Source organism: Megalobrama amblycephala, linkage group LG23, assembly GCF_018812025.1.
Source record: "Megalobrama amblycephala isolate DHTTF-2021 linkage group LG23, ASM1881202v1, whole genome shotgun sequence".
Lineage (NCBI taxonomy): Eukaryota > Metazoa > Chordata > Actinopteri > Cypriniformes > Xenocyprididae > Megalobrama > Megalobrama amblycephala.
This window is the reverse complement of record NC_063066.1, coordinates 21,730,230-21,744,185: the sequence shown is the minus strand read 5'-3', so window position 1 is coordinate 21,744,185 and position 13,956 is coordinate 21,730,230. Positions and strand designations below refer to the sequence as shown.

The 13,956-nt window shown below is 36.6% G+C and overlaps 1 protein-coding gene across 3 annotated transcripts in view; it reads left to right on the top strand.

The window, feature by feature from the left end:
• Positions 1–13,124, top strand: part of nlgn3a (neuroligin 3a) — a 275,946-nt gene extending 262,822 nt beyond the window's left edge. For all 3 annotated transcript variants that reach the window (XM_048175657.1, XM_048175656.1, XM_048175658.1), the window contains one exon: positions 10,698–13,124. In XM_048175657.1, coding sequence (XP_048031614.1) covers positions 10,698–11,550 — 853 coding nt within the window. In that variant the 3' untranslated portion in view covers positions 11,551–13,124. The remainder of the gene's footprint in view (positions 1–10,697) is intronic.
• The last annotated feature ends 832 nt before the right edge of the window (positions 13,125–13,956 follow it).

The window sequence follows — 13,956 nt, the reverse complement described above, 5'->3', positions numbered from 1 at the left end:
TTCTAAAAGAGTACAGAATCTCTGGATCAAAACAAAGGCAAAAAAGGAGCAGAAACAAGCAATAAAAACAAAATTGATTTTCTCAGCTTTTTGTTAAAAATATAGCTTTTTTTATGAAACTTACCCACATTCAAGTGTTGATAAAAAAGAATGCATGAAGCTAGAATAAAATGTACGGAAGAGGATTAGGGCCAAGCAATAATAAAAAATAAAACCATCTCGAGATAAAAGTTGTTAAATTACGAGAAAAAACTGGTTAAATTTCGAGAAAAAAAGTCGAAATAAAATGTTGAGAATAAACTAGTTAAATTATGAGAAAAAAGTCGAGATAAAATGTTGAGAATAAACTAGTTAAATTACGAGAAAAAAGTCGAGATAAAATGTTGAGAATAAAGTCATTAAATTACGAGAATAAAGTCAGTAAATTACAAGAATAAACTCATTAAATTACGAGAATAAACTCATTAAATTACGAGAAAAAAGTCGTTTAAATTATGAGAAAAATGTCGTTAAATTTCGAGAAAAAAGTCGAGATAAAATGTTGAGAATAAAGTCATTAAATTACGTTAATTTAATCATTAAATTACGACTTTATTTTGAGAAAAAAGTCTAAAATGTTGAGAATAAAGTCAACATTTTAAATTACGAGAATAAACTCATTAAATTACGAGAAAAAAGTCGTTAAATTACGAGAATAAATTCGTTAATTTAATGACTTTATTCTCAACATTTTATCTCGACTTTTTTCTCGAAATTTAACGACATTTTTCTCATAATTTAACGACTTTTTTCTCGTAATTTAATGACTTTATTCTCAACATTTTATCTCGACTTTTTTCTCGAAATTTAAAAACTTTAATCTCGAGATGATTTTATTTTTTTTTATTATTGCTTGGCCCTAATCCTCTTCCGTAAAAATGCTCTGTTCTTTCTTTTGATATATTGAATGCTAAGATATTCATACAACGAAATATTCTGGAGGCCATTACATTTTTGTGAAAATGATCAAAAACCCTGACAGTGCCTGGCGACTTAAAAAAAAAAAGATCGCTGGTAGGGAATGAGTTAAAAATAAAGTCCAGTATCCGAAAGAGTAATCTTACAACAAGCCATGGTCAGAATTTGGGGTTATTATAGGTAACTAAAACCATAAAAAAAAAAAAAAAAAAACTTGACTTATTTTCTTGAAATAAAAAAAAATTACAATTATTTTATTTCAGTTAGTTGCCTACGCAACATTTCTAATTTTTATTTAGTTTAACTTAAAAATTATATATACATTTTTTAAAAGTAATAATAATGACAAAAACACACAATAAAATTGCTAACACTTTACCTAAATTTAAAATTAAGATAATATAAAAATAAAAGTCAAAATATTAATAAAACTATAATAGTGTCTCAATTACACTAAAATAAATATAACAAATCCAAACTGACAAGCAAAACATGCAAGAGGTCGGTAACATAACCAAAACGTATACTAAATATAAACAGCAATAACTGTAGGATAAATGAGACTTCACTAATGTTGAATGACTCACTCTGCTTTATATCAGAGTCCTTTCCCTCGGGGAGCCTTCAAGGTTAACAGAAAGAAGCATAAACGCTGCAGTACACTGGCAAGGAGACGAGAGGCCATTTTTAATGGATTTCAGTACACTGAATTAACTGCTTTTGTAAGGAAACAGCTAATCACAATCTACAGTTATCATTCATTTTGTATTTATCTATTTTTGGAGTTTTCAAGAAAATGCTGTTTTATAAGATAACACTGACAATTTTGTGACAGGTAGGATTCAGTGTACAGCACTTCTCATTCATTTCTCTAATATTCGCAAGCATGATTGACTGTCATACAACCTTGACAGCGATTCAATGATGGCAATGCTATAATGTAAGCATTCTGCTTTCTCTCTTCACATCTGTCTACATCCAGCAATGGGTGTATATAGGAGTGCCAAGTATTTTGTCCTCAGAAGCATCATTGTTTTTGCATTGGTTCATTTTAATCTGAATCGGTCACATGTACGGCTCTATAATGGCACTGGACAACTCGAGCATGAAAACAAACGTCACACATTCTGACGTTTGAAAAAGAAATGATTTTTTTGCATATCCAGATTTTATCCAGATGGGTTTTGGAAAGTCTGGACAGCAAAAAGAAAAAACACATGAAATCTGATTTTTTCAGATCTGATTCAAACCACATTTAGAGGTGATTCCAATACGATTTTTATAGATGTGTCTCAGTCTGGACATTCTGGCTGCTCAAATTGGATTTCAAACTGTGACACACGACTATAATGTCAAAACCAAAGACAGAAACACAGCACCCCAGCGAAGCCAGCCATATCTACAGCACTGAACATCACAATATATACTAGTCTCATCCGTTTCTTGTGCGACGGATGAGCACCGCGACTCGGCAGGGTGCTTATTTGGAGAGCGAGATGATGCACCTCCATTTTTCCTGCATCCGTTTTGAAAGCCTCGTCACATACAAGCAACCCATGCAGATATGTTGGTCGTGTCTGGAGTCTGGACACACAAATCTTATTTGATCACTTGCAATTAATAGTGCGGACAGCCTGCCTGAAAAGATCTGGTTTGAGAAAAAACCTGAATTACATGCAGTCTGAAAATGTGACATAAAAGATCTGAAAACGCTAAATGCATTTCATGACCTCTTTAAGTGTGAGCAATAGCAGTAGTATTATCTGCTAGCATTAAAGGCCAACATCACTAATTATTCATCTTCACCTACATCAAAACACTATATCTTGAGTTAAACCCTACGCGTGAAAAACCCACACAAAATATGTCATCACAACTGACCTCAAATCACCAGTCAGTGGCATCGCAAACCCAGCCTCTGCATTTGACTTGCACAAATGTGCTGCCTCATCCAAGCTGTTTGATTGACCATTATGAGAATGTGTGGTAATATTGAGATGCTAGCGTTTCCTATTAACCGAGAATGCCCCAGGTACACTGACTGCGACTCGCACGCCACGCAGCAAGAATTCATACACGCCGCGCGGCTGCGGCTTCGGCTTCATTGATGTCCTGTTCTGTGGTATGTTGCACTGTGGCAGATCAATATGACCTTACCTCTGCTGTCTGCTTCTTTGAAACTTAATTACTGATATTCAGCTACAAAGTCATCATGCTCCGGCTGCCAATATTCATTGGGGATCATTACCAGCCTAATAAAACCGGTTATTTATCGGCTGCTGAGCTGACATTCAACCTATCTCCATTTACTTCTCTGCTCGCAGAGGCACAAAAAAACATGAAAGTGTGTGATTTCTCTTTAAAGCTGTTTTTCTTCCATCTCAGATGTACATGCTCTTTTGCACAGGTGTCACAGCATAGGCCAGTGGCTCTCCAACTGTTGTACACAACACGACTCTGGAACTTTTTTAATATACAATACAAAAAAGTATTTTTTTTATATATATATATAATTTTTTGTTATTCTGTCTTATTTCTGATCTATATATAATGTTAATATACACTACCATTCAAAAGTTTGGAAACATTACTATTTTTAATGTTTTTGAACAAAGTCTCTTGTGCTCATCAAACCTGCATTTATTTGATCAAACATACAGAAAAAAACTGTAATATTATGAAATATTATTACAATTTAAATAATGGTTTTCTATTTTAATATACTTTAAAATATCATTTTTTTCTGTAATGCAAAGCTGAATTTTCATCAGCCATTACTCCAGTCTTTTGTGTCACATAATCCTTCAGAAATCATTCTAATATGCTGATTTGATACTCATTTGTTATCAATGTTTGAAACATTTGTGTTGCTTAATATTTTTTGGAAACTGTGATACTTTTTTCAGGATTCATTGATGAATAAATAGTCAAAAAGAACAGCATTTATTCAAAGTATAAATATTTTCTAACAATATAAATCTTTACTATCACTTTTTATCAATTTAACACATCCTTGCTGAAAAAAGTATTAATTTCTTACAAAAAAAAGAAAGACCTCAAACTTTTGAACAGTAGTGTATATTGTTACAAAAGATTTAATTTAAATAAATGCTGCTCTTTTGTAACTTTTTATTCATCAAAGAATCCTGAAAAAAGTATCACTTTATAAAAAAACAATATTTAGCAGCACAACATTTGTAATAAATCATCATATTAGAATGATTTCTGAAGAATCATGTGACACTGAAGACTGGATTTAATGATGCTGAAAATTCAGCTTTGCATCACAGGCATAAATTATATTTTAAAGTGTATTATAATAGAAAACCATTATTTTAAATTGTAATAATATTTTACAATATTACTGTTTTTTCTGTATTTTTGATCAAATAAATGCAGGCTTGATGAGTAGAAGAGACTTCTTTCGAAAACATTAAAAATGGTTTTGGCCATTCATTTACATGACAATGGTGACAATTCACAGTGCAAGTTTTTGAAAACGGTCTCCGTGTAAACGACAAAAACGTGAATCTGTGAAAATGATGATGTCATGCACATGCGCATTACATGTTCAGTCTATAGTGTTTCATCACCATCTAGTTAGTCATTAGTCTTAGTCATTTTCACGGATTCGTATGAATGGAGATCATTTGACAGTGGTGACGTCTGTACGTGGAAAACTCAAAGGAAAACTTCTCCGTTTTAAGTGTATCGTTGTCATGTAAACGTACCCTGAGACTCTTCTGCAATGCAAGATTGCAAGAACAACAAAAGACCAGAATTTGTTCTATTTACCTTAAGGCTGTGAGCTCAATTTCATGAGGGCATGATAACACTTTGACAAGAGCAGTTTTAGACAGACGGGGAAGTTTTACGATCAAATTTTAAAATGTATTTAATATTAATGTGTTTGAACTGAACTGCAAAATTTGCATAATAACACATACAATTACATTGTCAACTTTTCTGAATGCTGTTATAGTGCTGTATATGTATTTTCTGATAAGACACTTCCACAGATAATGCAAAGGTAGCACTTGGCTAAAAAGGTTTCAGAACCACTGGCAGATATTAAATAACATATTTATTGACTTCTTGTCACTTTTCACGCACTGTGAATTACAGAACATTACCGACAGGTGACTTGCTCGAGGGCGCACTACTGATATCTGTTACCATTTACTTCATTAGATCAAGTCTGCAACATTGTTACAATCTCATCTTGCGGTATTTTATCACTGACGAGGTGTTAAGGTTTGGCTGGTTAGCATGGCCCTGTTAACCCCTGGTTGTTGAACTAAGCCATGTGGCAGCAAAAATATATTTCTCTATTGATGGTCATTGAAAACTATGACTTTTTTGTGTATTTCTGATTAAATCATTTGTTTTTCAACCAAATCAGAAGTATTTCATTTGGCTATTTCATAGTTTTACCACTGCATAATCTTTGAATATCTCTTAAAAACTCAGGATAGTCACTAGTGGAGCAACAAGATAAGTAGATGTGTGATTATTTATATGCCATATGTTAAAACAGATGATAAATCAATAGTGCCACAGAGGTTGGGATGCCGCCTTGCTTTGCCTTATTGAGCTTGTAATGTCAGTTGGAGAAACAGTGACCCCTGGAGGCTAAAGGGTATTACGATGCACACACTAGGGCCTTTGCCAGCATCCCCCCTTTAGCGTTTAGATTAATATGGTCCACTTTCTATCAGCACACTCGCTGTTAATGCAATCTGCACTGCTTTCCCAAAGCAATTAACGGAATGGATGCACTGCTGTTGTTTTATCAAAAACAAGTTGCATCCTGAAGCACATCTCAGCTGTTGATTTATTCATTTGTTTCACTTTAAAAGCCTCTGGCCCATCTCTTTTTTTATACAGAATACAGGCGAGGATGCGTGAAGCCCAGCAGGCAGAGGTGCTTAGAGATATGAGCTGTAACGTAATGTCGCACGAGGGAGAAATAGAAAATGATGATTTGGAAGAAGTGCCTGGTATCTTTATACAACAAGAAGGTGAAACAAGACCGATAGGAGTGCGGTGATGATGAGGAATGTCTATAGATGTAAATTGTTTTGTTGATTGGCGCAAACTCCAGGGGTTGATCTGAGAAAGGGCGCAAGCTGTTTGTGTCTTTATGCGTGCTTAGACTGATCAAGAATGAAGGTAGTGTTTCGCTGAAAAGAAAAGAATGGCAGGGTGGACAAGAATGAAGCATGATGTTTTTCCTGAATGTTGAAGATTGGAAACTATGATAAGATGATATTAAAATGCAGATGCCTTTATCCAGCACAACTTCTTCTAAAAGAGTCAGTCTCCTTAGAGCAGGGGTGTCTAATCCCTCTCCTGGAGGGCCAATATCCTGCCGAATTTAGCTCCAACCTGCCCCAAGACACTTGCCTGAAGGTTTCTAGTAATCCTGTACACCTTGATTAGCTGCTTCAGGTGTGTTCAATTAGGATCGGTGCTAAACTCTGCAGGATAGTGGCCCTCTGGGAATAGGATTGGACACCCCTGCCTTAAGGCCCTTTCACACAGGACACAACAACGGCACCACTGCACTATGAAACCCATTTCAATGGCTTGTGCTGCGCAAGGACGGTTTGTTGCTACGTCGACCAAAGCGCAAACGCACTGTGACGATTAGCCCCGCAGCTAATTGAAACGAAGCATCAAATGACTAGACATATAGAACTCCTGCTAAAAGTTTTGAAATCTCTGCCTACTTTTCCAGCGTAGCGCAAACCGCTTAGTATCTGAAGGGCTACGTTGAACCAGCCAGTGCAGCACATTCCACATCCTGTCTGAAAAGTTTGATTATTTGTGTATCAGAATGGAATCTGATCTAACATTATTGACTGTCCCCATTGTGTATCACAACTGTTCAGATCCAATTTGTGTGTCCCTGCTCGTTTGTTTTCCGGAATATCTGCATTGGTTTCTATGGTAATTAAGTTGCATTGGTAGGTATACAGCAAAAACAAAACAACAATAACCACAGCATGGAGGGATTTGCAATACAGATGTTTTTTTATTTACAACATGACAATGTGCAACCGCCATGCTGGACTACTGTGTCTTATGAGGCAGCGGCTGAAATGTAGGAGGGTGGTGTGTGCGGATTTATTCCATGCTGTCGTCTCCACCGGTTTCAAAACATGTCTCTGTTATATTGTCATTTTCTGCTCCTCCTGCACTTTGCAACAACACAACCTTGATTCTGCAGTGACTTTCAGCATGTTTCCTGTAACAACATCTGACATGTTTACATTTTACTTGGCATGAGAAAGTCACATAAACCACAAGAAATACAATCAGAGCAGTCAGACTGAAATGGATTTTCAGAAATGTGATTTGAATAGGATTTCAAACCACATATAAATGTAGCTTGAAACAGATTTCATGTGATTTTTTGCCATTCACACTTGCTAAATCTGATCGTATTTCAATCGGATATACACAAAAATCGGATTTGGACTGACAGTCAACTCAAATGTATACTTTAGGTAGATCCATAGACCACAATGCAACATGATTGTGATGTCACAACAGCAACTGACAGTGCTCACACTTAATTTACCCATAAGTGATCGAGGTCTTAGGGCTTTCCATTTAAACCCATTGCAAGGGCTCCGTCATTAGTGGGCACTTTCGCAACATAAGCAATGATGTTCATCGAGTGAACGAGATGGAGGGAAGTTAGCAAGGGATGGGCATAAAAAAGTGGACTTAAATGGAGTTGTGGATAACGCCACAAATTTGAATTCAATGGGAATGAGCCAACAACATTAAAGGAATAGTTCACCCAAAAATAAAGATTCTGTAATCGTTTCCTCACCCTCATTTTGTTTCAAACCTGGGGTGCGTTTCCCGAAAGCATTGTAAGCCAACTATGGTCACAAGTTCCGTCGTTATCAGCATAGTTCAACGAGCAGCATCGCAAAGTTGTGTGGTTGGAACGACAGCTCTCCACCGGTTAGAAGCATAGATTCTTGTTTGCATGACGTGGACTTAATAAATACTAATCTTGAGCAAAATAAGCAAGCTGACTTTCAGTACAATCTGTATCTTTTATTGTGAATATACAGTATACAAATGTCATTGACATATTTTAGTTTGTCAAAAGATTTAACATGCCGTTTTTGAAGTGCGTATGTGCTCTAGTACGTAAGAATGAGCCTGTGATTGAATCTGGAAATAAAGCAAAATGAGATATGAGAATTAGTCCTCAGATGCCATGTCTGTAATTTATAGCAAAAATTCTAGCATTAATTAGATTTTAAACTGATTCATTAAAAGCTATTACTCCACCACCTGCGTGACATCATTAACCAATGTGGTTGAATGACAAATTTGTGACAATACGGTTCTGGGAAACCGAGTCAAGCAAGTTGATTTCTTCAGCGATGCATCGTACTCTGGTAGTTAAACAGCAAGTTATGGCGTTGTACGGGAAATGCACCCCTTTATGAAGCACAAATCTCGTCAATATGCTTTTACAGTAAAAGTATATATTGACAAGGGGTTGTCAAGGTCTAGAGAAGAAAATAAGCACCATTAATGTGGTCCATACAACTAGGGCTCTATGGCTAGTCTATGAAGCTTTCTATTTGAAATATCTATTAGAAATGACATTTGAGAGCTTTAGAACACTTTATACTAGAGCTGCCCCCGACTAAAGATTTTTCTAGTTGACTATTAGTCATTCATTTAAGCCATTAGTCAACTAATCGCATGTTTATATTCATTTATTTCAATATATGAAGGAGAATACTAAACCATAATGAGTGTTTAATACTGTAGCCGTAATATAGCTTATTCTTATAGCGCACGCATGAAAGCTTGCTGCAAAGCACTTGCAAAAGTAATGATTATGAATGTGTCAGGAAAAAAAGCAAGGCTATTTTAATTGTTTATTAATAAACTAGTGTTTTCTGAGTCAGTGTTGGCTGCAAAGATAAAGTTGACGATGCTGTCTCGCCATATCCACAGTATAGTGAATGCGCCTATAGAGAGAAATGCACCTTTCATACCGATTACATAAGCAGAGAGTATTTCTTTTCTATTTGAATTGGTTAGTTTAAAAATAGACATTTCAAGCTTTCTACAGATATATTTCTCATGTCTGTAAGGCAAGTAGCCTATAAGCTGAATTTCGGTTCATTTGTGACACGCTCCAGTTCAGGGAGACTGAGACAGCAGAAAGCAACGTTGTGTCTTTTGTTTTTTTTACAAAGACACAACGTTTTCTTGTTATTGTGAGTTTACACAAATAAAAGTAGATTTTATGAATAATGTATTTTGAATGATGTATTACTCTTATCTGTATGACCAAAAATGAGGGAGTAATTTTAAGTTGTTCACGCCGACGCCTCTTGCAGTAAGCACGCTATACTTCAGCTTCCACACTCTGGAGAAACACTTGGATATACACCTAATAATAGCACACACTTGTCTAGGTTAACGGGGGTACACAAACAAATGCTGAGTAGCTCATTTAATTCTAACTTAAAATAATATTAAAATCGAGCATGTTTTTCTAACTGCCAAAATGTCGTAAATCCAGTACATTTAATCAAATTACCTCATCATTTACAGTCAAAAATGACTGTATCCACACAAGCAGCATGCATATGATTGATTGCGTGCAGTCTGCTGCCTCAAATTACTGCCGTTCTCGCTAATGCACCTTTTGTAAAAGTGGGGATTTAGCACTTACTCGCATGAAGATCAAATATAGACACAGATAATGGATTAATTTTGATTTAAGTCCCAAACTTTCTCCGATACAAAAACATACCTTGTGTGAGTTCTTGTATTTAATGATGATAACGAGCAAGAATGCAATTGTTCCCAAATATCCACATGACTGCAAACGTGATATTATTATACAACAGGTCAAAAAATAAAATGTACATTTTACTGTCAGTATTTACTCTATTTTGCAATGAAATAATAGTTCTGACGAAAACCACAGCAGAACTACAACACATCTTTGTTTCACGAACAATTCTGCAACTTTGAACGAATCGTGAGAGTCAATTCAATGATTCATTCACAGCCACTTGCTTCGTTACTGAATGAATGACTCGATGACTCGCTCATAAAAACAGTGACTTTCTGCCACCTACTGGCGGTTTTAGTTTAATATTTAAAAGTTTTACTAAGTTTTACCATCACTGCATATTTCTCTATTGAGCATTTTTTATTTAAGACATTATTTATTTTATAAAGTTATTCATAAAGGTAAAAATATGCACTGGAAAATCAATTTAGGGGGCAAATATTGTCCCTTAATGGTAAAGGTGTGACTGCAGTCGAAGTAGAAGAGAGGGGGTAAGCACAAGGATGGTAATTCCCTCAGGGGGTACTCCAAGCTAAAAAGTTTGGGAACCACTGTGTTAGAGCAAGCAGCCATGTAAAGTTGCTACTACTTACATGTTTGAAATGATAAGATAAGAATGATAAGACTAATAAAATCAAATTTTGGTCGACTAAGCTTCTTCTAGTCGTCTAATAATTAGTCGACTATTAGTACCTTTTTCACTGTATGCATTCACTGAAAAAGAGCAGCATAAATGTTCTGCAAAACTTCTTTTACATTCTATGAAACAAATAATCATATGGGTTTGGGACTATTCCTTAAACTTTAGCAACCACACCTTAAAGGAAAAACCTTCTCAGCATTGTTTATTAATTTATATTTCTTTCTTTTCTTATCTTTTCTTTTGCAGAGATCCCAACAAACCAGTGCCTCAGGATACCAAGTTTATCCACACTAAGGCCAATCGTTTTGAAGAGGTGGCCTGGTCCAAATACAATCCGCAAGACCAGCTGTACCTGCACATTGGCCTAAAGCCACGAGTCCGTGATCATTACCGTGCCACTAAAGTGGCATTCTGGAAGCACCTGGTCCCTCATCTGTACAACCTACATGATATGTTCCACTACACCTCGACCACCACCAAAGTGCCACCACCCGAGACGACTCAGAATTCCCTGTCCACCAAACGTCCCAATGGCAAAGCCTGGCCGTTCAACACCAAGCGGCCTCCAATGTCTCCAGCGTACAACAGCGAGAGTGGGAAGGAACAATGGAATGGAGAAGAGGAACCAGGCCCTCTGGTGGTGGAGAACCCACGGGATTACTCCACTGAGCTAAGCGTAACCATCGCAGTAGGAGCTTCACTGCTGTTCCTCAATGTTCTGGCATTTGCTGCTCTGTACTACCGCAAGGATAAGCGCCGACAGGAACAGCACCCGCAACCCAGCCCACCACGAGCCACCACCACCAATGATGTGAACCGCCACGCCCCTGAAGAGGAGATCATGTCTTTGCAGGTGAACCAGACGCACCACGAATGTGACGCAGGGCCTCCTGGTGACCCACTGCGACTCGCTTCACTTCCCGACTACACGCTGACTCTGCGGCGCTCGCCTGATGATATCCCGCTTATGACGCCAAACACCATAACCATGATTCCCAACTCGCTAGTGGGCATGCCGAACCTACATCCGTACAACACCTTCACAGCCGGCTTCAACTCCACCAGCCTGCCACATTCCCACTCCACCACGCGTGTATAGCTTTATGGAGATCCAGCAAAGGGAGGGATGGGGGGAAAGTCGTTGGTTTTAATGAAAACGTCATAGCGAGAGAAGGGGGTTCAGGACGATGATGGAAACAAAATGATTTGAATAGACTTTTGCAAATAGCAGTGACAAGTTCTTTCCAGATGTCAAGTTGTGCAAACCTGCCAAAACAGAACTGCTCTATTTCCTTCGAAAAGGGACGAGCGTTTCAAGCAGTATTTTTTCTAATCATCGTTTTAAAAGGAAAAACGCCTTTCTAAGCAGAATCGGGCGAATGGGGCGATCGCTTTTTTTCTTGAATAAATAATTAAAAAAAACAAAGGAAAGTGCATTTTATTTCCCATCACAGTCTTTTGTGGGAAACAGTTTCAAAACAGTGGCCTCTAAGGTGACATCTGCATAATATTGTCTGCTTTGCTTTTCATTTCTTTTCAATGCCTTATAAAGAGCTGTTTTTTCTCTTAATTTGACGATCTTTCCCTGAGATGAGTTTGTGTGGAACATAGTGATCTGACTTGAGTGGTTGGATTTTAGGAAGCATGAGACAGATGACAAATATGGAAACCGGTGGATTGAAATGGTAACTGCAACTCATTTTCCAGTTGCATAACCTCACATGTGGTGTTTTACTTCTTTTCTTGGTTCCACTGAAAACCTTTTGTTTGAAACATTTCCATGCGACAAGACTGGAGATAAAGACTTCTAAATTTACTGTAATTGTTTTGTTTAAAGAAGTGCATCTTTTACAACAAAATTATCTATCAGCTCCTGCGTCAAATTCCCATGAAATGCACACTTACATACAACGCTCAGAGCACTGTTTGATTGGTGTGCATGTGTGAGTGATTATGGGTATGAACGGGAATATTTGAGTCAGTGTGTGTGCGTGTTTGATTGCCTTTTGCCATGTTTTTTGTTAAATATTTGTGTGATAGGGGTGGGGGGTGGGGGGGGCTTCTTTACCACTGCATTGATTTTGTTCACCACAAGTAGTCTTTCAACTGCGTCTATTGTCGTCTGTCTTTGCGAAATAGAACTTTTTGTTATTTTAAAAAAGTTACATATGTCTAATTTTGCTTAAGAATTACAAAATAAATCTATTATTTTACATGCAAGAGAAAACAATAGCTTAAGATTGAACTGAACTAACTGACATGATTCCATTGACTTTGTAAGCGTTCCTCTTGACTGGAGATGGTGGCCTCTTTACACTGAATAACCTGACTTCAGTGTAGAACTGTCTTTCTTTAAATATATATATAAATATGGGCATACATACATATATGTATAGGGCTTTTATGAAGATTTTGCTCCCATTGACCTGAAAGTGTAAATGACCATTATTATCAATTATTAGGCTGAAAGCACCCATATTCAGAGGGCAGAGCAGTTAGTGTCTGTACTAGTTTATCCTCGACACCATAATCTGAGGCCACAACAAGTGTCTTTTTAATAGCTCTATATGTATATTTATGTATAAATATATTTAATATTTATTTATGTATACCAGATGTATACATGCTGATTGTGCCATGTGCCAAATTAAACCATAAAACTGGAGAAGAAAATGTTTCCAAAAAACTATTTTTTATGCAATTTTTATTTTTGGACAACTCCATGACAGTTAAATTAATATTTTATACCTGATTTGTGTTGCTCAGAATTATGTGTGGAATTCAGGGTAAAATCCTAAATGAGAGTCACCATTTTGCTGTATGATAACACAGAAGAAAAAAAAATCAATTAATTCCAACCATGAAAACTCCATTTCACCAACATGATGTATGATGTCACATGAGTGATTGTGTCACCCAGGGAGATTTAATGCTAAACAGTCACTTTTAAAGGGGTGGTTCATTGCGATTTCACTTTTTTAACTTTAGTCAGTGTGTAATGTTGCTGTTAGCGCATAAACAACATCTGCAAAGTTATGACGCACAAAGTTCAATGCAAAGGGAGATAATAAAGAATGATCTATTTAAGGACTACAACAAACGGCTGGTAGGGACTACAACAACCATCACTAACTCTAAAATTTACATAAACCCTGCCTCCGGGAACATGCAACAAAGGAGTGAGGCCATGTTATTGCAATACAGTACATAACACAAATGGAATACCATGTCATAAAAGCAATATAACATGACAAGTTATAACTGTAATTAAACTAAACTATACCTGTTCTATCTTCATGCAGGTTATATTCTCTGGCTCTGTAGGATCTTACAACAGTTCCCACACGAGCGATTTAGATTATCATGGCAGAATATGCAATCAATAACTTTAAGATAGTTAACTCCACATCAGCTACTTAAATTCATCAACTAACCATTCAGAAACGTCCTGTTGTATTCTACATGTTGTCACTTCTTCTTGAGTATCTCCATCATTGTTCGACTC